General features: G+C 58.0%; 4 protein-coding genes across 8 annotated transcripts; all 4 read left to right on the top strand.

The window, feature by feature from the left end:
- Window positions 1-2225: 2225 nt before the first annotated feature.
- On the top strand, window positions 2226-9251 carry MAPK3 (mitogen-activated protein kinase 3). Of its 3 annotated transcripts, XM_030301674.1 has the most exons (9): window positions 2226-2395; window positions 3443-3625; window positions 5107-5296; window positions 5479-5595; window positions 5884-5998; window positions 6367-6498; window positions 6666-6775; window positions 6869-7023; window positions 7844-8441. In XM_030301674.1, the coding sequence occupies exons 1-8, from the start codon at window positions 2226-2228 to the stop codon at window positions 6989-6991; spliced, it is 1140 nt and encodes a 379-aa protein (XP_030157534.1). In that variant the 3' UTR covers window positions 6992-7023; window positions 7844-8441. The 3 variants fall into 3 exon arrangements, with proteins under 3 accessions (XP_030157534.1, XP_030157533.1, XP_030157532.1); XM_030301673.1 differs by lacking the exon at window positions 7844-8441 and adding an exon at window positions 9163-9251 and having other exon boundaries at window positions 6666-7023; XM_030301672.1 differs by having other exon boundaries at window positions 6666-7023.
- On the top strand, window positions 8542-14566 carry GDPD3 (glycerophosphodiester phosphodiesterase domain containing 3). The gene is made up of 10 exons (XM_030301676.1): window positions 8542-9260; window positions 9510-9552; window positions 9765-9900; window positions 9997-10042; window positions 10178-10296; window positions 10386-10475; window positions 10823-10956; window positions 12287-12346; window positions 12448-12499; window positions 14369-14566. The coding sequence occupies exons 1-10, from the start codon at window positions 9122-9124 to the stop codon at window positions 14504-14506; spliced, it is 957 nt and encodes a 318-aa protein (XP_030157536.1). The 5' UTR covers window positions 8542-9121; the 3' UTR covers window positions 14507-14566.
- A 1308-nt stretch (window positions 14567-15874) lies between these two features.
- Window positions 15875-19226, top strand: YPEL3 (yippee like 3). Of its 3 annotated transcripts, XM_030301679.1 has the most exons (5): window positions 15875-16091; window positions 16678-16860; window positions 16953-16996; window positions 17213-17321; window positions 18741-19226. In XM_030301679.1, the coding sequence occupies exons 2-5, from the start codon at window positions 16744-16746 to the stop codon at window positions 18828-18830; spliced, it is 360 nt and encodes a 119-aa protein (XP_030157539.1). In that variant the 5' UTR covers window positions 15875-16091; window positions 16678-16743; the 3' UTR covers window positions 18831-19226. The 3 variants fall into 3 exon arrangements, with proteins under 3 accessions (XP_030157539.1, XP_030157538.1, XP_030157537.1); XM_030301677.1 differs by lacking the exon at window positions 15875-16091 and having other exon boundaries at window positions 16117-16860; XM_030301678.1 differs by lacking the exons at window positions 15875-16091; window positions 18741-19226 and having other exon boundaries at window positions 16098-16860; window positions 17092-17322.
- Window positions 19227-20151: 925 nt separating this feature from the next.
- Window positions 20152-24559, top strand: TBX6 (T-box transcription factor 6). Its single transcript, XM_030301680.1, has 8 exons — window positions 20152-20494; window positions 20577-20811; window positions 21706-21973; window positions 22052-22198; window positions 22275-22345; window positions 23505-23578; window positions 23663-23846; window positions 23930-24559. Exons 1-8 carry the CDS (start codon window positions 20377-20379, stop codon window positions 24141-24143), a joined length of 1311 nt encoding a protein of 436 aa, XP_030157540.1. The 5' UTR covers window positions 20152-20376; the 3' UTR covers window positions 24144-24559.
- The last annotated feature ends 156 nt before the right edge of the window (window positions 24560-24715 follow it).

Raw genomic sequence — 24715 nt, forward strand, 5'->3', positions numbered from 1 at the left:
GATGGGGCAGACACCCCCTCCCGATGCACCAGCCTTTCCTCTGCCGGGAAAGCCAGTCCCACTCAGGAAACCTGGCTCCACGCTGAACTCCATGGTGTTTTCTCTGAGTCATTATATTCTCCCACAGTTGCAAAATGATCTGGCAAAAGTCCCTCAAAGGCTTTTACTGCTTACTGAGTAACATCCAAACTCCCTGCCTGAATCCAAAGCCTTCCTCAGTCTGGCCCCAACCTACCTCTCCAGCCTGAACTCCCTTCAGTCCTTTATACTGCGGCCACACTGGACAAATCAGCTCCTGCCTATATGTCGGGGCACATGCAGCTCCTTCTTGACGCCTTCCCTCTATCCTGACCTTCTGAAACCGTACTTCTTTTTCAGGAATGTAAATGTACCTCCCCCTTAACTCCCTTCTTACTTCTCTAGAAAAGAGTGATCTCTCCCACCGTTGAGCTCCCACACCATATATTATATCCATCTATCTTGTATTTCATTGATTTATGTATGTGCATCTTGTCTCTTCAATAGATTAGGAACTCTTTGGGTAGAGAAGCCAGGGAGTAATCTGCCCAGGATCACACAGCGAGTAAAGACGGGATTCTAACCCAGGAAATCCAGAGAGCTCTTGCTCTTAACCACGAATTCACAGCTATATAGTAACCTTTCATCAACCACAGTGCCTAGCTCAGAGCTTTGCACACAGTGCTATGCAATAGTTTATCAAATGTATAACTAAAAAACAAAAAACAAAAAACAAAAACCTCCCCCAAACATTGATCTAATTAGCATCTCTTAAACCTTCACCGACTCCTGGGCTATTGGGAAGCAGCAACTGAGTCTCATTAATCTGCACTACAGTGCCTGGCTGTAGATCTAATTATGAGCCATTTCAGAAGCATAATTACTGTTCCATTTGGTCTCTTGATCTGTAATGCATATAAGGATCTACTCTCAGCTTCTAAGGGATTAAAAAAAACCCAACGTGATTACTTTCTGAGGCCTGAGAGATGTGTTTTGTGAAGTTTCAGCTCACATCTTTTCTGTGAAGTGAGGGGGGTGGACATGGTGGTCCTTTCTTTGGTTTTAAGTCTATGATTCTGGGAGATAGGAAGGAATAAAAAAGAGCCTCTGCTTCTGCGTCAGAAGATACCATTTTGAGTCTCAACTCCCCAACTCAGATTCCCCATGTGTAAAATTTGATTCATCCGGTCAAAAAGCTTTGAATATCTGAGTGCCCCGCAAGGGAGGGGCAGTAAAGAACAAGGCAGAAGTGGTCCCTGCTCATCCTGCTAAGAAACTCGGTGGACGCCTATAGTGTGGGGTTGTCCTGTGGAAGAAACTCAAGTGGTCACAGTATGGTGTAAACTACAAAGTCTGGTACCAAATCAAAAGCTGATGATCTTGACAGGATCCCGGTTTTGTCAAGTCCAACGACAACAAAGCTTATCTCTTTTGCTGTTTTGGGGAAAAGCCTGATAGTGTGTTTTAACCAAACCTAATCAACACCGCACGCAGCTTTTGTGACTTTCTGCGGCAGTTCCACGTAAAGGTGGGCTGAGGTTATCTGTCCTCACTTCCGGCACTGGCCGGTTGCTGGGAGAGGCCAAGTTCCTAGCCCACCCCGGCAGGCCTCGGTCAGTACGCCGTCAGGCTGGGAGCCTGGGCCCCTGGGTTCTCCAGCGGTCAGTCGTCTGACGGACTCCCAGTGACCAGACCCGGCTCAGGCGTCATTCAATGACCTCGTCTGTGAAAGGCAGGCCACATCCGTGAAGAAGCCTGGCTCGGGGAGGCCACCCTCCAGAGCTCTGGGGAGGGTTCCCTTAAGGTTCTATCTCGAGCCCCAGGCTGCAGCAGAGCTGGCAGGGCCAGGCGACTCTGTCCCGGTCCCCGGGCCCGCGTACACTCGCAGGGTGGCTCTGGGGAAGGTCACCGGGCGGACCTGCCGGCTGCTCCGCGTTCGACGGGAGGCCTCGGACCGTGTCCAGACGGCCCCCGGGAGCCCCTAGACTGCCTGGAGCAGCCGGAGCGGCGGGGGTCGCTGGACCAACGCGGAGCAGGGGGTGAGCCGGGAGCGCTCGGGCGCAGGTCACGTGGCGGGCGCGGGGGCGCGCGGGGGCGGGGCCTGGTGCGCGCGGCTCCGCGGGTGGCAGGGCGGGCGGGAAGGGGCGGGGCCTCGGGCGGGGCCGCCGGGGGGAGGCGGGCGGGCCGGCGGGAGGGGAGGAGTGGAGATGGCGGCGGCGGCGGCTCAGGGGGGCGGGGGCGGGGAGCCCGGGGGAGCTGATGGGGTCGGCCCGGGGGTCTCGGGGGAGGTGGAGGTAGTGAAAGGGCAGCCGTTCGACGTGGGCCCGCGCTACACGCAGCTGCAGTACATCGGCGAGGGCGCGTACGGCATGGTCAGGTGAGGGGGCGTTCCGGGGGGAGGGGGCTCCTGAGGATGGGGGACCGGGAGGGATGCCGAGGGCCTTCTGGGCCGGGGAGACTCCCAGGGTCCTGAGGAGGCGGGGGCTTTCGGGAGGCTGGGGGGAGTCCCACGGAGGGGGCCTTGGGCTGCTTTCTGGGGGAGCGGCGCTGCGTACGTTCTAATGGGAGGGGGCTTGGAGGCCGCAGAAGCGCCCATTCCGTTGTGAGGGGAGGGGCATCTGAGTGTACGTGGGGGAGCTGTGGGGCCCTCGGGGACCCTACGGACTCGGGGAGAGGCGGAGAAACTAAGTATTCTTGGGGAGGTGATATCGTCAGCGAAGAGCGAGCGAAGGACCCTACTCTGGGGAGAGGATGCCTTGGATTCTCCCAGTAAGGCCTGCCAAAGAGTTTGGGAGAGAAGAGCGGAGCTCAGGGCTGGACAGGGTGGGGCAGGCCTTTGGGCCTGGGGCCAGGGGCCCAGTGAGCCATGAGGGGTCCAGGAGTGCCCGCTTGCAACTTTTAGGAGGGATCTGTGAGCTCTCTCATCCCCACTGTGTGCTCTGGGCCTTTGTTCATCTGGGAAGAGCTCTCCTGCCCAGGTGCCTCGCCCTAACACCCGTGTCTGTCTCAGCCCTTCTTTCCCGTCTCTCCTGTGACTCCCTCCTTCTCACTGTGTGTGCCTCACTGTACATCCTCCACTCACGTCCCACCCCCTGGACCTGTCTTGGGTTGAGGGAGCCCATCCTGGATAGGGGAGGATGAGAGGTCAGGGCAACTAGAATGGACAGGATCGAGGCAAGGGGAAGTCAGTGAGCGGTCAGTCTCTTCCTCTGTTTGTGAAGTCACTGAAGGGCTGCCTGGCTGGTCCCCAGCTTTCTCCCTGGAGATCCCAGGCCTTCACAGCAGGAAGGAACCAGCATTGTTTATGACTTGGCCAGAATCCTCTCTTGCTCCCTCCCCTCCCTGCTCAGGCCTGGGTGGGGCCCCCAGGCCTGGACTCCCCCTATGGAAGGCCACACCGACAGCATCTCTCTGGCCCCCTCAGCTCAGCTTATGACCACGTGCGCAAGACTCGCGTGGCCATCAAGAAAATCAGCCCCTTCGAGCATCAGACCTATTGCCAGCGCACACTGCGGGAGATCCAGATCTTGCTGCGCTTCCGCCATGAGAACGTCATTGGCATCCGGGACATTCTGCGGGCGCCCACCCTGGAAGCCATGAGGGATGTGTATCCTTCACCGTGGCCAGATGGCTGGCCAGGCATGGCCTCAGAGCTGGGCTGGGAGAACGTTGGCCTTCTTTCTGTTTCCTTCTTCCCTGCCACACTCCAAAACAAACCCAGTAAATGAAACTTTCCAGCAGAAAAGAGGCCACAGAGTGTAAGACGACTGGGAGGCCCGAGGTGGATCCTGGCCTGCCGCAGACAGGCTGTGTGGCCTTGGGCAAGTCTGTTCTCCATGCTCTGCCTCATTTGGAGGGGAGGGAGGGGAGGGCTGGGCTCTATGGGAGCTTTGTCTGTTGACATCTGCAGTTCTGTGACGTGATCCGGCCTCTGCCCACAGTCAGTTCTTGTTTAACAGACGATGATTCTTTTCTCTCTGGGTCCTCAGACGGGAAGGAAGGCAGGAAGGAAGAGAACTGCCCCTTTTTTGAGGGCCTACTATGAGTCAAGTGCAGTGCATGCCCAGTACTTTGACATTTCTTGTTCTACCTCCCAACTGCTGTCTGAGATGGGTCATCAGCTCCATTTCAAAGATGAGGAAACTGGGCCTCAGAAAGCCTAAAATCAAGTGCTACCCTTGCTGCCTCCTACCCTCCCCCAGATGAGAACTGTCCTTCTTTCTCTGGGACTTCCTGCTCAGAGCCTCACCCCAGTCACCTGTGGACTTGCACTTTGCCCAGGGAGGGACAGCCTTGCCTTTGTTGCCCTTCCCCCCACCCCCACATTGCTTTCCTAGCTCGCTGTCCACTTCCTGCCAGGCTCTGTTGTTAGCAGCTTGTAGCACCCATCACCTCTCCCCACCCAACCCACCCCCGGTTAGTCCCAGTTCCCCACTCAAATGTGGGGATTTGCGCTGCACTGTCTGCAGCCCCCACCACAAGCTGTGGGCAGGAAACCTCCACAGTCACCCCCAGCTTGCTGTGTGACCTTAAATCAGGCACTGCATCTTGCTGGGCCTCTTTGTCTCTTCAAACAGCAGGATTGATCCACATGTTTTCAGAAGGCCCTTTTGAGGCTGATTCTAAAAGACAGTCCTGAGGGTCATCTCACTGAATCTTCATAACTACTCTCTGAAGAACCGTTCTTTCCCCTACTTTACAGATAGGGAATTAGAGGTGCAGCCAGGTTGAGGTCATAAGGCCAATGAGCAGTGGCGTGGGGGTTTCAGACACCGGCGGGACAACTCCAGAGCATTGCTCTTGACTGTGAAGCTCTCCCGCCTCCTGCAGTTTATTATCCCCGTTTTCCCAGGAGGGAAACTGAGGCTACAGAATTGAAGTACTTCTGCTCAGCGCTCCCAGCTGAGATGCGGCAGGGGGCCCGAGCCCAACTGCTGAGTCTGGGCCTTGTCCAGCTCGTGATAAGGGCTGGCAGATCTTTCGAGTCCTAGCTGGAAGGGGACGTAGAGCCTAGTCACTAGAGCCTGTTCTTCTTAACCAAATATCTCCTGCTGCCCCCACGTGGGGGGTCTCCGGTGCCATCTTCAGCTACATTGTGCAGGACCTGATGGAGACAGACCTGTACAAGTTGCTCAAAAGCCAGCAGCTGAGCAACGACCACATTTGCTACTTCCTCTACCAGATCCTGCGGGGCCTCAAGTATATCCACTCAGCCAACGTGCTCCACCGGGATTTAAAGCCCTCTAACCTGCTCATCAACACCACCTGCGACCTTAAGGTCAGAGGATTAGGTACCTGTCCCTTCTTCCCATGGGTCTGGGGCTTCCAGGCGGCCATTCCGGCCCGCTTGAGTAGAACATCGCAAGCAAAGGGAACATTGTGGGCAGAGGCGTGGTGAGGTGACCTCTTGGGCCTTGGAGGCCTTAGGCACCGAGCTTAGCAGCCTGGGTTGGCTTCCAGATCTGTGATTTTGGCCTGGCCCGGATTGCCGATCCTGAGCATGACCATACTGGCTTCCTGACAGAATATGTGGCCACACGCTGGTACCGGGCTCCAGAAATCATGCTTAACTCCAAGGTAAAGGGGCCACCCATGCCTGAGGGAAAGGGACCAGGTTCCAGAGAGCTCCAGAGCCACCTCTGAGCCAGGCATGACCCCTAGATACAGGAAGTCTGCCCCCAGGCCTAGTCACATGACTCTGGTGCTTAGGCTCTGGAAAGAGGCTGAGCTTAGGCTCTGGAAAGAGGCCTGTGCCCTCTGCCTCCGTGGCTGGTATTAAGTCTAGACTGGAGTCGTGGCTTGGCCCAAATAGCAGGGCCCTGCTGAAGCTGGCCTAGGAGCCCACTACTTTCTCCTCCTCCCCAGGGCTACACCAAGTCCATCGACATCTGGTCTGTGGGCTGCATTCTGGCTGAGATGCTCTCCAACAGGCCCATCTTCCCTGGCAAGCACTACCTGGACCAGCTCAACCACATTCTGGGTGAGGGGGGCCTGGCCAGCTGAGTGGGGGTGGGGGGAGATTAGTGGGAGGTGAGATTTCTTTATAGTCCAGGTACCACCGCATGTGGAGCCCCTACAGCATCTCACAGTATTTCGATGAGATACAGGTACTATCCCCATTCGATAGATGGGAAAAGCAAGGCTACAGCCCACACTTAGGAAGTGCTAACATCAGATTTGAACATAACGACTGCCCAAATCCAGATCCCTTGCCCTTCATCACCATAGTATTGGCTGAGAGATTAACTGTCAGGGCCTAGAGCTCGATGGTGGGGACTCTAGTTTCTCTAGTTTCTGTTCCCAGAAGAGAGAGGAGAACTCTCAAAAAGGCACCTGCCTTACCCACAGGGATCCTGGGCTCCCCATCCCAGGAGGACTTGAATTGTATCATCAACATGAAGGCCCGAAACTACCTACAGTCTCTGCCCTCCAAGACCAAGGTGGCCTGGGCCAAGCTTTTTCCCAAGTCAGATGCCAAAGGTGAGAGAGACATGGGGGTCGGTATGGGGTAAACACACAGTGCAGAGGAGGGAACATGAGCCAAGCCCCTGGCTGAGTAGTCAGAAACCTGGGCATGAGAAGCAAAGCAATGCTTCTGGGAACTCTTCCAGCCTCCCTTTTGACCCCTGACTCTTGCCCTTACCTAGCCCTTGATCTGCTAGACCGGATGTTGACCTTTAACCCCAACAAACGGATCACAGTGGAGGAAGCACTGGCTCACCCCTACCTGGAGCAGTACTACGACCCAACGGATGAGGTGGGCCAGCCACCAGCAACAGGGCTGGTGGGTAGATGGATGGGTAGGCGACCCTCAGTACCCGGCCTGAGCCTGACTTCTTTACTACCCCAGCCAGTGGCCGAGGAGCCTTTCACCTTCGACATGGAGCTGGATGATCTACCCAAGGAGCGGCTGAAGGAGCTCATCTTCCAGGAGACAGCCCGCTTCCAGCCTGGGGCACTGGAGGCCCCCTAAACTGGACAGACACCTCTGCAGTCTGAGGCCTGGTGAGTGCTCCCCACAGCCCACGCACAGATTCAGCCTACGCCAGTGCTCCCGGCACGCCTCCGTATAGTCACAAGCTTGTTCACGCCAATGAGGCGTGTGCATGGTGGCCACAGAAAGGCTAGAGCCTGCCCGGGCCACAGACCTGGGGGCCACAGGTTCTTTACATCCATCTTCCTTTCCCCTAGTCCCAAAGTCTCCCCCCCGGGCAACACCCTGCACCCTCCAGCCCCCTCAGGGACCTCAGCCCCTCTCTCCCATCTGAGGGACAGCCAGAGTTCGGCTCTCCCGGTATGGGCAGAGAGGCAGGTGGGGCAGTAATTGCTTTGGGAGGAGCCAGCACCCGGCCTGACCCAGATGCCAGGCTTCCTCACACCTGGTGCCCGGGTCAGCGGTTTGCACACCCACCCACGCAGGGCTCCTTCCTCGAGTCTCCTTTCCACCTTTCCCGCCAGCCGCAGCTTGATGGAAGGAAGGCACACACACCTGGGCTCAAATTCCAGCCCTGCCCCTTAGTAAGAGCTGTGTGATGTTGTGCAAGATACCTCACCTGTCGGTGCCTCAGTTTCCTGGGGAGAGTCCTGATGACGAGAGCAAACATAGGGCACTAATCATTGGTCCGAGAGGCTTATGTGTATTAACGCATTCAGCCCTCCGGCTGTCCCTTGAGATAGGCACCGATGTTATCCTCATTCGCGGTCAAGGAAAACAAGACACATCCCAGTCAGCCGTGAGGAACAAATGAGGGGACTTGAGGTCAGGGCTCTGGCAGGTCATCTGGTGGGTGCTAATGGCTCCTTTCCTGCCTGCCTTTCTGTTTAGGCCCTGCCTCCTGCCTGCCCCTCCCCTGCTGGACTGTTAGAAAATGGACACTGTGCCCCGCCCAGACCCCCCCGGCAGACCGGGTCAGGGCGGAGGGCGGGCCTGGCCACCTTCCCTGATTTTGCTCTGGCCTCCTGCTTCAGGCAGGCCAAGGTTCCCTCTGCCCCACCCCCCTGTCCCTCCCAGGACCTGAGGGGCTTAGGTGGCCCCCCACGCAAACTACCCTCTGCAGCTTGCCTTTGTCTACCCCGGCTATCCCAGTCTCTGGTAGTTCTGGAATGGAAGGGCTCTGGCTGTCCCAGGACCTCCTGAAGGGCAGTGAGGGGATGGGGGACGCTGAGTAAGGGACTCAGGGCAAGCCCTGACCCACTAAAACCCCGCCCCATTTTCCCCGAAGGAATATTCCTGAGGCTCAAGGGCTAGTATCCCTGAGGAGCAGGGCCCAGGCTGAAAGCCCCTCCCCCAAAGCTGCCACATCTAACACCCCCTGCTGCCTGTGTGTGTGGGCGAACAGAAGTGGGGCTGGGGGCACGAGGAGAGCCTGGTGCCCCTGCCCACCCCTGTGCCTGTATCTAATATATAAAGATAGAAACGTGTATATGATGGCCCTGGCTCTGTCTGTATCCGCCGATGCCCTACCCTAACCATTACTTTGAGGACTGACTCGCCTGCCCAGCCCCTTCCCAGCAGGGTGGCTTTCCCCAGTCCTGGTGCTCCTTGGCTCCCCGGGTGGCCAGGGTTGAAGATGGGAGTGTAAGGAGCGCCAGACTCCTGGACAGAGTGGGGTCAATTTTCCCCTTAGTCACTGTCCTCTCCCCTCCCAAATGGCTTCCCATCTCGCTGGCTGGGGTGATTCGGGGGTGACTCAGGGACATCCTACACACCCCTGGATTCTCTGGAAGTGGCAAGGGGTGGTGTGCTGTATACCCCGGCCACCAGCACCCATGGGCGGGGGGAAGGTTGTAGCAGACCCCGCGCTTGGGGTGGGGGTGGGGGTTGTTTCCCCAGCATGGCCGAGGAGAGAGGGGTGCTGGGGTCCGTGGAGGATCTAGAGGCGTGAGAGCCAGAGCTGCCGGGCACCTCTCCTGCCTGTACCCCCTCCCCGGCTGAGCCCTGCAGCCTGGCCCCAGGCCAAGAGCCGGCTCAGCAGGTCCCAGGGGTGTGGTGGCTGCCAGCGGTGGAGCCAGCCTACGCTGGCCAGGCAATCAGCAGAGGCAGCACAGTCCATCAGGAGCAGCCGAGTGTGTGGCAGCGGGAGCCCAGAGAGGCAGCGTGACCATGAGCTCTCTGCTCTCCTACGCCCTGCCCGCCCTGGGCAGCTATGCCATGCTGTCCATCTTCTTCCTGCGCCGGCCTCGCCTGCTGCACACACCCTGGGCTCCAGTCTTCCTGCCACGCCTGGGGGCCCACCGAGCAGGTACGCTGGGCGGCGGTTGGGCGGGAGGATGGTGATGGTGACCGCTGAGGGTGGAGTAAGGACAGCAAGGTGCCAGCAAGGGTGGACGGCAGTGGGGGAGGTCCAAGCAGCGGGCTGTCAGGAAGAGGGCAGAGCCTGAGGTAGGAGAGCAGGACGGCAGGGAAGGACGTGGAAGGGGGAAGAAGAGGCAGGGGTGAGGGGAGAGGAGGGAGGCCAGGCTCCTGGGACCCACCCAGCTGCCCCACACAGGATCTGGGGAACTACTGGAGAACACCATGGAGGCCATGGAGAAGTGAGTGCACCTGCCAGCTGTGAGCTGCGAGACACCAGGAGGCGCCACTCACTTCCTAGTCTGAGTGACCGGGGCCCTCTGGAGGTGTGCAGTGCACAGCCTGCCCATCCTGCCGTGAACTCTGGCCCACGCTCCCCTAAGCCTCCCCGCTGTCCTGTGGTTTGTCCTGTTCCTTCCCCCGGGCCTCTCCGCACTGACCTTCACTCCCACAGCTCCCTGGCCCAGCGATCAGACTTCCTGGAGCTTGACTGCCAGTTGACACGAGATGGCGTGGTGGTGGTATCTCACGACAAGAACCTGTCCCGCCAGTCAGGCGTGAATAGGGACGTGAGCAGCCTGGACTTTGAGGTGGGCCTTGCCCCAGCCCCCCCCCCCCGACTCTACCCAGAGAGCCACGGTGCCTCCACGCGTGCCCCCTGGTGACGTGCTCCCTCTTCTCCCCAGGAGCTGCCCCTCTACAAGGAGGAGCTGGAGGTCTACTTCTCACCAGGTGAGAGTGTGACCTCACGAGTGGGGTCCTGGCCTCAACCTCCTGCCCTCCCTTCTCCTCTGGGACTGGTCCCCCTCCCCCTGGGCTCCCACCCCGCCCATCCCCCTCTGATCCCTCTTGCCACAACCCACCCAGGTCGCTTTGCACACGGGTCGGACCGGCACATGGTGAGTCTGGAGGACGTGTTCCAGAGGTTCCCTCGGATGCCCATGAGCGTGGAGATCAAAGAGGAAAACGAAGACCTCATTAACAAGGTGGTGCTGCTGCAGGGCTGGGGTGGGAAGGGACCTGGGGCTGGAGAGAGGCCGGACTCCCCTTCACCTCTTCCTTCTCCTCCTCCCAGATAGCAGGCCTGGTGAGGCACTTTGACCGAAATGAAATCACCGTCTGGGCCACGGAGAAGAGCTCGGTCATGAAGAAGTGCAGGGCTGCTGTGAGTCCCTGCTCCCTCCCTGCTCCAGCGGCCCCTTCTCCCAGGCGCTGGAGGCTCCAGGGGCCTAGGCTGGACAGGTGTGGGGTGTTGTGGAGGAACCAGCCCTGAGCAGAGTCTCAAAGGGTAGGATGCCGAGAGGAGAGGGGTGGGGACAGGGGGAGCACAGGCATTGCTGCTGGAGACCCAGAGGGTGCGGTCAGGCCTGAACGCTGGGCCGACATACAGCTCCGATCCCGCAGGTGGTGGACCTTCCTGAATGTCCAGCGCTGTTTTCCCTGCAGCCCAAGTCCTCTTTCTGCTTTCCTGGGAGCAGACTGACCCTCTTCTCCCTTCCCCTTGCCTCCCAGAACCCCGAGATGCCGTTCTCCTTCACCATCGGCCGAGCTCTCTGGTTGTTACTGCTCTATTACCTGGGGTTGCTGCCCTTTGCGTCCATCCCGGAGAGGTTTTTCTTCTGCTTCCTGCCCACCATCATCAATAGGTACCTGCAAGGTCCCTGCCTGCCTTCTACATCCTCCCCCAGGCCCCCAGATGCTTTTGTCCTCAAATAAACTCCCCCCACTTCAAGCCCCACTACATGGGGTCCCCAGCTCCCTGGCCACCCTCAAGGATCCCCCCAGGGTCCCCTGAAGAGAAGGATTTTCAGGAGCATTCATGAATACTGAGGAGCCAGGAGGCTTCCTCCTGGAACCCTTTCAAATTCTATGCAAATGTGTGTTGATGTGGATGGGTTTGAGGACAGAGTATTCATGTATTCATCCATTTCATCCAACAAATGTTTATTGAATGTCTCCTCTGTTCTGGGCACAGTGACACTAGTAAATAAACCCAGTGTGAGTGGAGTAAGGCCCTCGGTGAGCTTATAGTCTGGCTGGGAGACAGATATCAATCAATTATAGTATTCTCTGATTCTCAAAAGGAAAAGCAAGTTTTTTCCTGCTGGGAGAGTGGGATTAACAAAGTAACAGCTGGGTAAAGTATCAGAAATTTGGATACTTCACCAGCTCTGAAGCCTGGCCCCTCCCTTCCCTTTCTGAGAACTCTGTGGCAGCTCCTAGGCTTCCTTCTCCCCTATGTTATCCTGAGGGAAGCTCTCAGCCAGCCCCCACAACCTCTTGCTACAAAGACATCATTAGACTACCGAACTTTGTGTACAGACCTTCTCATACAGTGTTTGCAAAGTGTTTTCACATCCTTTGGTTGGTTAGAGCTTTATCTGTGGCAACCCAGAAGGTACTAGAATCATGACACCGCCCCCTCAGTACCCATGGAGAATCTGAGGCTCAGAGAGGTTCTGTAATTTGCTCAAGGCCACACAGCTAGAAGCGCAGGGCCTGGGTTTGTCTGGGTCTGACCCCAAAACCTGTGCTCTGGGACATTGTAAAGGGCCTCTAAAGTCATCCCTGAAGCGGGCCAATCATGGGCAAGTAGCCGACTCACTGGAGTGTTGTCTGGTCACAAGAAGCTGGTCGGGCCCAACCAGGGGACCTTTAGATTGTGCATCTAGCTTGAGAATCAAGCTGGGTTCTGGTCTTGGCCCTGACCCCACCACAGATTTGCTGCGACACCTTGGGCAAGTCACTTTAGCTCTCCAAAACTGAGTTTCCTCCTCTGTACAACGGCGAGGGAGGGCACACTCTCAAAGTATGGAGGCACAGATGTGCACATAGAAGAATCTCACTAAACAACAGGTGACTTTTTCATATGGGCTTCTAGAGGCGCCAGGGTAACACCGGTCAGGGGTCACTACCACCCCACTCCTGTGACAGAGTGAGACGCAGGGGGCTGATCATGATTCCACCTCTCTGCAGGACCTACTTCCCATTTTCCTGCTCTGGGCTGAACCAGCTGGCAGCTGTGATTTCCAAATGGTGAGGGGGTGAGGATGCTGGATGGCGTGTCCCCCTGGAGACCTGCCACTGCCCTTCTTAGTCCCCTCTCATCGTGGCCTTTGCCACCCTCTCCCCACTAGGTTAATCATGAGGAAAAGTCTAATCCACCACCTGGAGCAGCGAGGAGTGCAGGTGAGGCTTGACCTCCACGCCCTCAGCAAGTGGGTGATTCACAGTGTGGGCCTAGCACAGCGTTCCAGCGAACAGCTCTGCTACCGATTAACTGGGTCCCCTGGGCAGGTCACCTTCGGAGTCTCAGTCTCTTGATTTGTGAAATGGGGGTGATGGTACATTTAACTGGTACTTAGTAATGGCTTGACAAGTGTAGCCATTATCGCCATGATGCTGCATTGAACCTACTGTCCTGATTCCTGAGGAGGGGGTGAGTGGGCTGGGGAAGAAAACCGGCCGTCCCCTCCCCTGAGCATCCACTTTGATCATTTAATTAGCAAACCTTTGTTGAGAATGGACTACATTCCAGGCACTGTGGTACCAGGGATGGAGCAGGGAGTCAAATCAGGGGCAGAGGAAGGAAACGGGCACTCACAGGCACCAAGTGGACAGAAAGGAAACAGCACTGTGGTCTGTGGGGTCACAGGAGGCCCTCTGGAAGAAATGAGGAGCTGGCTCGCACGGAGGGGGAAAGGAGAGCATCTCAGGCAGGCTCAGCCTGTGGGAAAGCTGCGGGGAGCAAGAGGCCACGGCAGGAGGAGGAGCTGAGAGAGGTTCCACCAGGCCGCGGTGTGTGGCGAGGGGAGCTGGAGGAGGCGGCCTGTCAACCTCAGTAAGGAACCTGGACTTCAGCCTGGAGGACGGGAAGCTTTGGAGGGCCTGAAGCAGGGCAGAGACCTGATCCAGTGGAGTCTGGGATTAAGGGTCACTCTGGCCACCGATGTGGAGAAGCGATCACGGGCGCCAGGGTAGGAGCAGAGAATCTTAGGAGGCGCTGACTGGTCCTGGGCTGAGGCGTCAGCAGTGGGATGGGTGGACCAGCTGGCTGACGGGCCAGCAGCACTCCACAGCCCGGAGGTGGGGGTGAGTGAGGCATGGGGAGGACGCGCCTCTTTCAGATTTGCACCTCCACAGCGCCTCCACTCCGTGGGCCTTCACCACAACTCTGGAGGTTGGCCCATCGTTCCCATTTGTCACTTTAAGAAACCGAAAGGTCCTGGGGCGCCTGGGTGGCGCAGTCGGTTAAGCGTCCGACTTCAGCCAGGTCACGATCTCACGGTCCGTGAGTTCGAGCCCCGCGTCGGGCTCTGGGCTGATGGCTCAGAGCCTGGAGCCTGTTTCCGATTCTGTGTCTCCCTCTCTCTCTGCCCCTCCCCCGTTCATGCTCTGTCTCTCTCTGTCCCAAAAATAAATAAACGTGGGGAAAAAAAATTAAAAAAAAAAAAAAAAAGAAACCGAAAGGTCCAGTGACTTGCCCAGGGTACAGACACCATCTCTACCTACCGCCATGCCCACGAGAGAGGATTCAGGAGGCAGGACAGACACAGAGCGGCAGCAGATTCGGGCAGGCCTGGAGACCTCACAGCCGGCTTTCCAGGGGAGGGGGAACAAAATGCTCTGATTTGAGCAATAGACGATTTATTTCCCTGGGTGTGCATCCTCTCACCTTGTCCGATTTCAGGCCACCAACATGAAGTCACTGAGCACAGAGTTGGGTAGTATTTCCACCTTACACATTCAGCAGATGCGAACAACCGCCAGAGCGTAGGTAACAGTAAAATGTAGTAAAATCATTAGGAAGTGATGAGTTTTGAGTATTTATTACCTTCGTTTTTAAAGTAATTTATTGAATTACACGTTTATATAATTTAATATTTAATAATGGCTGTGTTTAATAACCAGTTTGCAAAAAAATCCAGACTAACAATCCACTCCAGCATCCCACTGCTGGGAGGTCTCCGCAGAGGAGGAGAGCTCCCACCATCTGGATTCAAGGGGAAACTCCAGGTAAAGTTGTTTGAAACTATGAGCCCCTCCCTCCCCACGCAGGTGGTCTTTTGGTGCCTTAATGAAGAGTCGGATTTTGAAGTGGCCTATGGCCTGGGGGCCAGTGGCGTCATGACAGATTACCCCACAGCCCTGAGGCGCTACCTGGACAACCATGGAGGAGCTGCCCAGGCGTCCTAACAGCCCGGAGGCCCTCACCCTCTCCTCTATTTCTCTTCTTCAATAAATATTTTCTTTTCAGTCATGTGGTGGTGTTTGGGGGGCATGGGTGGGAGGAGGTCCTAGCAGACTGCAGAGGGCAACTTAGGGCAGAAGAGGCCAGCCTAGGGCCAGAGTCTGGGGCCCTAACCACCTTGACCCACTGGTTCCACCACATTCCAGGCCGAGGTAATGCCACACCTTGTGCCAACCTGGCCTCCACTCTCCTCAGGAATGTCCCTTGCAGGAAGGAGCAAGGCTCCTGCCCCTTCAGGGCCACAGGTTCCATTCTCTTGAGGCTACGAAGAGCCTTAAGACACAGGCACAGGACAAGGGACTTCATCTGCTCATGGCACCGCAGATGGTGGACATGGCCTCAGAGGCTGAGTTTAGGGTTTGCTCATCTGCTGCTTCAGCCTTTCCAACCTTCACTTCCAGATCTATTCCAGAAGTTCCCCAAACTCCTCAACCCTCTCCAACCCTAGAACCTTATGCATTGAACGAATCACATGTTTCACAAACCTTTGTTGACTACTCTAGGCCAGGCTACGTACTGGGGCCACTGCAGGGAACAAGACAAGTCTCCTAGGGCAGACGCACACATTTTCCCGTTCAGAGTCACGTGAGAAGCCCACAGCAGACACCTAACTCAGCCTGCAGAGGCAGAGGCATCAGAGAAGGCTGCCTGGAAGAGGTGATGCTCAGCAGTAGGAACTGGCTTGTTCCCAGGCTCCGGCTCCCAGAGATCTAACACAGACGGACGGGCACCGTTAGCTCTTCCGTTCCAAGAGCCTGTCCCGGGTGCTATGGCAAAGACGGTGGAATCGGACCAAAGTGAGCATTCCAACTTTGCCTCTTCCCGGCTGGATAACCTCGGGAGCGTAGCTAGACCTCTTTGACCTCTGTTCCCTGTAAAATGGGGAACAAAAGCTGCCTCATAGGATTGCTGCGGGGATTAAGAGAGTGGGGCACCGGGTGGTTAAATGCAGATAATTATGGCTATTATCTCCCCGGGGACGTGCGTCCAGACACCTGACCCCGAGCCAGGTCTGGCACCGCAGATCCTCGCCCCTTCAAGGACCGCGGGAGGCCAGAAGGGCGACGAGACCCGGGCCGCGGGGCTGTCTGGCTGGCTTGCGGGCCGCAGCCGCATTTCCGGGCCGGCCGGAGCCCGGAGCAGGGGGAAGGGCAGCCGAGGCCTGCGCTGGCCGCGGTGTGACGCGCCCCCTCATTTGCATGCGGCGCGCCGATTGGCCACGGCGGCCGCCGGGACCAGAGGCCGGCCCCCTCCCCCTCCCGCCGCAGCGGCGGCAGCAGCTGGTCTCGGTGTAAACAAGTCGCGGCGGCTGCGAACCCGGGCCGGGGGGGACGGCGCCCACCAGGAGCGCCCCCCACTCCCAGGCCAGGCCACCTCGGCGGACCGGGCCCCCGCGCGCCCAGGCGAGGTGAGGCCCGCATCGTCAGGGCTGCGCGTCGCCCCGAGCCCCCGCCCCGCCAGCGAGGACTGCCCCCTTCCCCCGGCGTCCGCCCCCCACCCCCGCGCCCCAGGTGAGCCCCGGGGTCTCAGGTAAGGCTCCGCGATGCAGGTAAGAGCCCCTCGGCATAGACAGGGCCTCTGCGCCCCCCACCCCCCCCGCCCCAGGTAAGAGCCCCTCCCCTCCTAGGTGACCCTCCACCTTCAGTGAGGGCCTCTGCCTCTTCCAGGTGAGGGACCCTCTCCCCAGGTGAACTCCCTTGTACCTCAAGTGGAGCTGCTAAACCCCCACCCCGCCCCGCCCCGCCCCGCCCTTGGCAGTTCAGGTGAGGTCCTAAGGACCCTCCAGCTCCTAACCCCTCCATACTCCCCCTAAATGAGAACTGACAGCTCATCCAAGCCAGAGCCCCTTCCTCCAGCTTCAACTGCCAGGTCCGCAGGGGTGAGGCCGGAATTAGATGCGTGACTCACCTCAGGCTTCTCCAAGCCTCAGTTTCCCCGTGATGCAACTTGAGGCCTCCTCAGTGAGTCAAAACTGAGCCGGTTCCGGCCCCTGGAGAAGCTGCTGCCTCTGGGGAGAGGAGACAGCAGCCAAGTGTGACGGAGAGAGTCCCCATGGCCCTGGGTGTGCCCGCGTATGTGTGGCCCTGGTCCTGACAGCCCACTTCCTCCCCGGCAGGCACTGGGCTCCCTCTGCTCCCCGTGGGCCGCTCCCCGGGTGGGGCCACTGCCCCCGGCCCCCGCCATGGTGCGTATTTCAAAGCCCAAGACGTTTCAGGCCTACTTGGATGATTGTCACCGGAGGTATAGCTGTGCCCACTGCCGCGCTCACCTGGCCAACCACGACGACCTCATCTCCAAGGTAACCAGGTCCCAGTTGGAGGCGAGAGGGGCTACCTGGCAGCTCTCCCACCAATGGCCCTGACTCCCTTCCTTTCTCCCTCCACCCTTTAGTCCTTCCAGGGCAGTCAGGGGCGTGCCTACCTCTTCAACTCTGTGTGAGTATTTGGTCCCCCTTCTTTCTTTCCCTGACCTCTGTTGTGACCTGTGACCCCTGGCATCGTGCTGAGACTCCCAGAGTCCCCTGACTCAGGTTGGAAGCTGATGTGATCGCCCTTCTCTTGGATGCTAAGAACAGACACAGTTGGATACAAGCTAGCGGGGGGCTTTGTGATGGCGGGACCTTCCCTGGGACTGCCCCCATGTCCCTGCAGGGTGAACGTGGGCTGCGGGCCAGCCGAGGAACGGGTACTGCTGACAGGCCTCCATGCTGTGGCTGACATCCACTGCGAGAACTGCAAGACGACTTTGGGCTGGAAATATGTGAGTCCGTGACCCCTGACCCCAGGCAAGCCTTTGACCCAACCTCACTTCACCTCCTCCTCACAAGCAGTCATCTGGTAACCTTCCGGAGTGTACAGGCCCAGCTCACTCAAGTCAGACTGTCTTTTCATCCCCTGACCATGCCCTCTTCTGTCACATCTTGCAAGGGCTTTTAGAATTTTTCTCTCCCCCCATCCCTCACGTGCACATGCGTCCCATTTTAGAGATGAGGCGATCAGCAGAATGACCATTTATTGAATGCTTACGTGCCACGCACTGTTATGTGCTTGGCATATGTTATCTCATTTCATTGTTACAACAATCCTGTGGGTAGAGTCTGTAATTATCTCCACTTTACAGAAGAAAGGAAGGCCCAGAGATGGTAGGTAACTTTCCCAAGGTCACACCACGGGTAAGGAACAGAACAGGTACCAGAGTCCTGGTTGCGTGTTTTGTTGTCTGTTTTTAACTCCAGATCCTCGGCCACCGGCTTCCATTGTCATTCAGAGGTTCAGAGAAGTTGCCCCAGACCCCACAGTGACATGGAACTTGGGTCCATGAGCTTCCTTTTCACTGCCCTCATGGCCACAGCTGCTATCCGGGGTCTGATTTCACTACCTGAGTCTCATTTCCTTATCTGGCTGTGGAGGATGAAGCCACCACCTGGCACCCAAAATTGTCATGGGGATCAGATTAGATGCAGCAAAAAAAGATGCTCTTGGGAAACTGTAGGGGACATGGTTGGTTCCTCAGGCTTCACTTGGAGTTTTGGTGCCTCTGAGAGGTGGATGCCCCCAGCAGAGGCAGGCATCCCGCCCTCATGTGAGTTCACCCCTGGCCTTGCCACAGATTTGTGCTTTGTGTCCCCGGACAGGTGGCTCGGCCTCTCTGGACCTCTGTAAAATAAAGAGATGGCCTAATCCAGATGTCAAAAACTCAAGGGTTTGCAGGGCCAAGCGCATACTGTGGGTCTGCAAAAGAGGCACCATAGATCTGGGGTAGTGGGGGAGGAGGGTCTGTAGCAAACTGGAGTAAGCATGGCCTGCCTATATCCTAGTATTTTTAAGTTATTTTTACTAAACTCTCTGATGGCCAAATAAAACACCTGCGTAGGCCAAAATTGCCCTTCAGGCTACCAGTTTGTAATCCCCGGATCTTTTAGAAACTTCCATATCCTCTCTGTTGGAGCCAACATTAGTACTTAAAAAGTACCGGTGATTCAGAGAGCTCTGTCTGTCCCATTAGTGAGAAACCTGGCTCCGTCATTTACCAGCTGTGTGTCTTGTGGGCAGGTGGTTTGGCTTCTCTGCATGACAGTTTCCTTATATGTAAAATGGGGCCAGTCATATCTATTCCCCAACCCGATCCCTTTTGGTAAAGCCCTTGCTCCAGAGATGCCGTCCTCTCCCCTCTTTTCAGGAACAGGCCTTCGAGAGCAGCCAGAAGTACAAAGAGGGGAAGTACATCATTGAACTCAACCACATGATCAAAGACAACGGCTGGGACTGACCCCTGCTCCTGCCGCATGTGGCTCGAGCCCGGCCTGACCGCCAGGGGGCGCCACTGGCTTCCCTCCACCAGAAGGGAGCTCTGGACCCTCAGGGCTCCCGCAGAGGACGGATCCAGCTCCTGTACATATATTTTATTGCATGCACTGTGACCTTGGGGGGAGCTCAGAAGGAGGACGACACCCCCGCACTTCCCTGCGATCTGGCTGGCTTGGATCTCGTTTTTAACCCCTTCCTGCCCCGCCTGCCCTATAGATATGGCCTGTGTGCTGCTCTCCTGGCCCCAGTGCACCGTCTGCCCTGTGAACTTCTCCCACCGGGCCCCTTTTACCCCACGCGTGTCTGCTCCCCTTGTTCTGTAGCGTTTGTACATAATAAAACAATGGAGTGGAGACAGCCCCAGGCTCACGTGGAATCCGGGAAAGGGGGACTCAAATGCAGATTCCTTCCTCCGTCGACCTGTTCTTTTCTGGGCCCCCACAAGGCATGGAGTAGGCACTGCGGTCAAAGCTGGGAGTCTGCCCTCCGGAGACTCAGCCATCTGAGACCCGGGACCGATCTCACTGTCCGTGCAGATTCCCGAGCCCACTCTGGCTCCCTAGGCCTTGACCTCGGCTGATCTGCGCCTTCTCAGCTTTAGCGTTTTGCCGCCGCCTAGGGGCGAGCTCTCCTGGGAGGCAACCGCGCAGCCGGCTTCACCGCCCCTCTCGCCGCCACTACAACTTCCAGCGGCCCCAGCCGCGTCCGTCCGTCTCCTCCGCACCGAGTCTCGGCGCTGCGCCTGCTGGGAAGCGTAGTTCCGAGGGTTCCCCAGCGCGGGACCTTCTGGGAAACCCAGGCGCCAGCCGTCAGTGGCTGTCGAGCGGTGGGTGCTTCGGCACCTCGGAGACTCGGCGGAGGGTGGAGGTTTTTCAGAATGGGAAGCAGGAAGGACTACAGGGTTCAGGCCTCGGCTGCGGAGTCCTCGAGGTCCCCAGTGCCCCGCGTGACAATAAGCTCAGGCCGCGTCCCTCCAGCCCTGCTGTTTCCCTCAGGTCATGCTTCATCCCCTCCAAGCTCTGGCCTCCAAGTGAAGGGGGATGGGGGGGGGGGTCACCTGCTAGAAAAGTGTGGGGCGCCAAGGTCTGCCCCGGGACTCTATGGACTCCATCCCAGGGTCCAGGCCCCGCCCCTCAGTAGCTTATCCCTAGCCGGGGCTCCCCCCGTGGGAACGGGGACCAGCTGGCCGGAAGCGCCAAACTGCGTCCCTGTCGAGCCCCGGGGATCAATCAGGCCGAGGAGTTAATTATGTAATGAGGGGGCAGGGGGTCGGGGCTAATGAAGCCTGGGGTGGGGGGAGAGAAGGGGAGGGTACCCAGGTATCCGGCCCCCTCTTGGACCCCTTCCAGGCCCCAGGGGTCTCCACCCAGCCCAACTCCAGGGCCCCAAATAGGGGAGGGGCTGTGATCCCGGGTCTGGAAGGGGCTGAGCTGTGAGCTATAAAGGGGGCATCTCTCAGCACCCGGGGACTCTAGGCAGCGTGACCTGAGGCCAGACAGGACTACTCCATGTACCATCCACGAGAGTTGTACCCCTCCCTGGGGACAGGCTACCGCCTTGGGCCCCCCCAGCCGGGAGCAGATTCCAGCTTCCCGCCTGCTCTGGCAGAGGGCTACCGCTACCCTGGTGAGCATGGGGGCCAGCTCCGGTGTAGAGGCCGTGGGGGGCTGTGGCCCTCTGCTGGCTCTCATTCCTCCCCCATCTCCAGATCTGGACACTCCCAAATTGGATTGCTTCCTCTCCGGGATTGAGGCTGCTCCCTGCACCTTGGCCGCTCCCCCACCCCTGCCCCCGCTGCCCCCAGCCCTGGGCACTGAGCCGGCCCCCCCAGCCCCAGACGCCCTTCATTCGCTCCCTGGAGTCAGCCTGAGCCTGGAGAACCGGGAGCTGTGGAAAGAGTTCAATTCCGTGGGAACAGAGATGATCATCACCAAAGCTGGGAGGTGAGGGGCTGGGCCAGGGTCAAAGGGCCCAGTGTGCTCCTGGTGGGGGTCTTTTGGGAAAGGCAGAGTTCCTGGTGAAGGGGCTAGGTTTGGGGGTTCCTAGAGGGTCTAGAGCGCTCCCTAAGTTCAGGGTGTGATTGTGGCCTGGGTCACAGGTTACTCTACGGCAGGATCAGGGGTCACTCTGTGGCAAAGGTCAAGGGTCAGTCTGTGGAATCTGTAGCTGGTTTAAGGACCACCCTACGGCAAGGGTCCTAGGTCAGTCTGGGCCTGGGTCAGAAAGTCCGGCTGGGTTATAGTATAATTCATATGTGGCCCAGATCAGGGGTCAGTCTGTGACTGGAGCCAGGGTTCAGACTACGATTGGGGTCAAGGGCCAGCCAGTGACCAGCATGCAGAGAAATCTGGCCAGGATCAGGGTCAGTATGTGACTAGGTCTGGGGTCGCCCTGGAGGCATGGCGTGTGGCCTGTGAGCCAGGAGCTCGGGCCTGAGCGTGGTAAGTCCTCGGTCCCGCTGAAGGCAGGACACTGTTTTCCTGAAGCAGGTGTGTCCAGCAGTGTAGACTGTGGTGCTGGAGACTAGGTGAGGAGACCAGAGTGGGGAGCAGTAGGCTCTTGGCAAGACTTTAGGGACAGAAGCGTGTCACCACTGCTTCTGCAGATGGAGTTTGAGGGCTTAGGAGTCCAGAGTCTGGCTCTGCTCCTAATCTGTGTGACCCCGGTCAGATCACCTGTCTGTCCCGTCACTTCCGGCTCAAAGACCCTGCCCTCTGGATTCTAATTCCACCTCTCTCAACGTTTCTCTGACGAAACCGGGTGAGCGCCGGTGGTGGCTGCGCCCACCCCTGGCCGGCGGGTCGCGCCAGGCCTCTCCCATCCCCTCCCCTGTCCAGGCGCATGTTCCCTGCTTGCCGAATATCAGTCACTGGGCTGGACCCCGAGGCCCGCTACCTGTTTCTCCTGGATGTGGTTCCAGTGGACGGGGCTCGCTACCGCTGGCAGGGCCGGCGCTGGGAGCCCAGTGGCAAGGCCGAGCCCCGCCTGCCTGACCGCGTCTACATTCACCCTGACTCTCCTGCCACCGGTGCCCACTGGATGCGGCAGCCCGTGTCTTTCCATCGTGTCAAGCTCACCAACAGCACGCTGGACCCCCATGGCCATGTGAGGCCCTGGCTGGGACAGGCTGGGGGTTGGGGGTGGGACCCCGGGCGGGGAGTCATCTCGTTTCTTCCCTCTCAGCTGATCTTGCACTCCATGCACAAGTACCAGCCCCGCATACACCTGGTGCGGGCAGCCCAGCTTTGCAGCCAACACTGGGGGGGCGTTGCCTCCTTCCGCTTCCCCGAGACCACATTCATCTCTGTGACAGCCTATCAGAACCCGCGGGTAAGTGACCCTGCTGGAGGGGGTGGTGGGCCCCACCCAGGCCGTGGGAGCTCTGACTCCGAATGTGTGTCCCCAGATCACACAACTGAAGATCGCAGCCAATCCCTTTGCCAAGGGCTTCCGGGAGAATGGCAGAAACTGTAAGAGGTGGGCATTGCTCATTCATTCACTCCTTCCTTCAGCAAACGTCTATGGACGGCCCACTGTGTGTCTGGCACTGTGCTGGAAGCCAGGAACACAACAGTAAGGAAAAACACTTATTCGCTCGATGATCCCACAGATACTTGTCTTAGCACCTGCTGTGTGCCGGGCACAGTTCCAGGCACTGGAGATCCATCATGAAGAAAAGAAATGAAGCCCCTGCCCTTCTGGGACTGACACTCTAGTGGGCAGAGTAGACAAGTAAACACGAGAAATAAATAAAATATAATGTGTTAGGGATAAGTTCTGAAGAGGAAAGAAAGAAAGGAAGACAGGAAAGACTGGAGTGGGGTATTTATTAGATTAGAAGCCTGTTCCAGCTCCTGAAGGAAGTATGGGGGGAAAAAGTCCTGAAGGAAGTGGATATCTGAGGCACAGCGTGCCAAGAAGTGGGAACAGCATGGGCAAGGGCCCTGAGGTAGGAGCACACCTGCGGTGCGGCTGGAGTGGAAGAGGCGAAGAGGCAAGTGAGAGGCGAAGAGGAGCCAGGCTTTGTTGGACAGTGAAGGTTTATTTAGGACTTTGGCTTCTGTTCTGAGTGGAGCTCTCTCAGTCGAGCTGTTCTTTGCCCTCAAGGGGTGTACAGTCAGGCAGAAGAGACAGCCGTTAATCAAAGGGTCACCCTAACAAATATACAGCAGAACAGTTGACAGATGCTATGAGGGTGGTGGTGTAGTGCCGTGGGAAGTCGGAGGATTTCCTTGAGGACGTGAGACAAGAGCGTGAACTGAGCCAGGGATGAGCTGAACAGGTGAGCAGGGGCAGACGAGAGGGTTCCAGAGGATGGCTGCCAGGCAGCCAGTGATGGGGAGGTGGCCTCAGCCCACGCCCTGGCCTTCTAGCGTGGGAAGGAGTTTCCCAAATGCAATGAAGGCAATAGGAAACCACTGGAAAGGTTTAAGTGGAAGATACTTTGCCCTTTCTAGTCCCTTAATTCTCTGGCCTTGAGTTCCTTCATCTGTAAAATGGGTATAATAATGGCACCTCCCTAACAAGGTCCCTGGGAGGGTGAAAGGCCTGGCACCTGGTAAGTGCCATTATTACCATCATCATCATCATCATCACTATCATCATCATCATCATCATCATTGTCGCTGTCCTCTAGGGAGCGAGATGCCCGTGTGAAGAGGAAACTGAGGGGCCCAGAGCCAGTGGCCACAGAGACCTACGGGAGTGGAGGTGAGCGTAGTCTCAATAGTGATGGGGGCCAGTCCTCAGACGCTGTTCCTCCTTAGCCCGACCTCTCTCTTCTGCCTTCCCCAGATGCACCAGGGGGCCCCTGTGATTCCACACTGGGGGGGGACGTCCGTGAGTCAGATCCCGAGCAGGCCCCAGCCCCCCGCGAAGCGGCCCAGGCCCCGGCTCCTCCGTGTGGCGGCTCCAGTGCCGAAGCCTACCTTCTGCACCCTGCCGCTTTCCACGGGGCTCCCAGTCACCTTCCAACCAGGCGAGTGGGACGAGGGCGCAGAGTTGGGCTGTTTCAGGTCAGGGAGCCCTGCGTCCTGTCCTGACACCTCCTTTTTACTTCAGGAACCCCAGCTTCCCTGAGGCTGCGGACTCTGGGCGCCCGGCCCCCTACTCGGCCGCGTTCCTGGAGCTGCAGCCTGGGCCCGGGGGCTCAGGATACCCAGCAGCTGCACCCCCAGCCCCCTTCGCCTCGCACTTCCTCCAGGGGGGCCCCTTCCCCCTTCCCTACCCCGGCCCTGGGGCTTACCTGGACGTGGGCTCCAAACCTATGTACTGAGCTCTTGCTGGGCCCCTCTGCCTCCCTCCCTGTCCTCGGTCCCAGACCTCCGCCGCCCTTCCCCCAGGCCTGCAGCCCCATCGCTTCCACTGGCCCCATCCCCCACACCAAATGGCGGCCCGGGGGGGCCTCCCCCACCCCACTTCACACCTTGATTTCACTCCCACCCACCCTGGCTTCAAAGCTCTGGCTAAGCTGCTGGGAGTCCAGCTGGGGCCAGCTTCCCCTTCCAGGCTCTCACCTCGGTGTGAATGGAGGGAGGCTCTGCCTGGCCAAATGGGGCCACTGCCCAGCACCCCCTCCTCCTGGGCCTCAGCCTTGGGCTCTGCAAGTTCTACCCCCTCGCCCCAGGACAACCCACACCAGTTTGTTCTCAGGACCAGAGTATTTTTGTTAATAAAACTCAAAAGACCTCAGTGCTCTGGAAACATTGGCTAATGGTGTTTAGCCCTGGGCAGGGCTGGGTGAGCAAAGGTTTTGTGGGGAGACCCGAGCCCCAATTTACACTTGCCAGTTTCCAGCTGCATGACCTCGTGCATGTAAATCAACCGGCTTTGGTGCTGTTTCCTCTT

Source organism: Lynx canadensis, chromosome E3 (genome assembly GCF_007474595.2).
Source record: "Lynx canadensis isolate LIC74 chromosome E3, mLynCan4.pri.v2, whole genome shotgun sequence".
In the NCBI taxonomy this organism is placed as follows: domain Eukaryota; kingdom Metazoa; phylum Chordata; class Mammalia; order Carnivora; family Felidae; genus Lynx; species Lynx canadensis.

Bases quoted from the DNA above. Each gene is read 5' to 3' on its own strand.
- MAPK3 (XM_030301673.1), top strand. From the start codon at position 2,226: ATGGCGGCGGCGGCGGCTCAGGGGGGCGGGGGCGGGGAGCCCGGGGGA. The intron at 3,626-5,106 runs GTATCCTTCACC...TGCCATCTTCAG, and splicing joins CTGGAAGCCATGAGGGATGT to CTACATTGTGCAGGACCTGA. The intron at 5,596-5,883 runs GTAAAGGGGCCA...CCTCCTCCCCAG, and splicing joins AAATCATGCTTAACTCCAAG to GGCTACACCAAGTCCATCGA.
- TBX6 (XM_030301680.1), top strand. From the start codon at position 20,377: ATGTACCATCCACGAGAGTTGTACCCCTCCCTGGGGACAGGCTACCGC. The intron at 20,812-21,705 runs GTGAGGGGCTGG...TCCCCTGTCCAG, and splicing joins ATCATCACCAAAGCTGGGAG to GCGCATGTTCCCTGCTTGCC. The intron at 23,847-23,929 runs GCGAGTGGGACG...TTTTTACTTCAG, and splicing joins CCCAGTCACCTTCCAACCAG to GAACCCCAGCTTCCCTGAGG.
- YPEL3 (XM_030301677.1), top strand. From the start codon at position 16,636: ATGTGTGGCCCTGGTCCTGACAGCCCACTTCCTCCCCGGCAGGCACTG. The intron at 16,861-16,952 runs GTAACCAGGTCC...TCCACCCTTTAG, and splicing joins ACGACGACCTCATCTCCAAG to TCCTTCCAGGGCAGTCAGGG. The intron at 17,322-18,740 runs GTGAGTCCGTGA...CCCTCTTTTCAG, and splicing joins CGACTTTGGGCTGGAAATAT to GAACAGGCCTTCGAGAGCAG.
- GDPD3 (XM_030301676.1), top strand. From the start codon at position 9,122: ATGAGCTCTCTGCTCTCCTACGCCCTGCCCGCCCTGGGCAGCTATGCC. The intron at 9,901-9,996 runs GTGGGCCTTGCC...TCTTCTCCCCAG, and splicing joins TGAGCAGCCTGGACTTTGAG to GAGCTGCCCCTCTACAAGGA. The intron at 10,297-10,385 runs GTGGTGCTGCTG...TCCTCCTCCCAG, and splicing joins ACGAAGACCTCATTAACAAG to ATAGCAGGCCTGGTGAGGCA.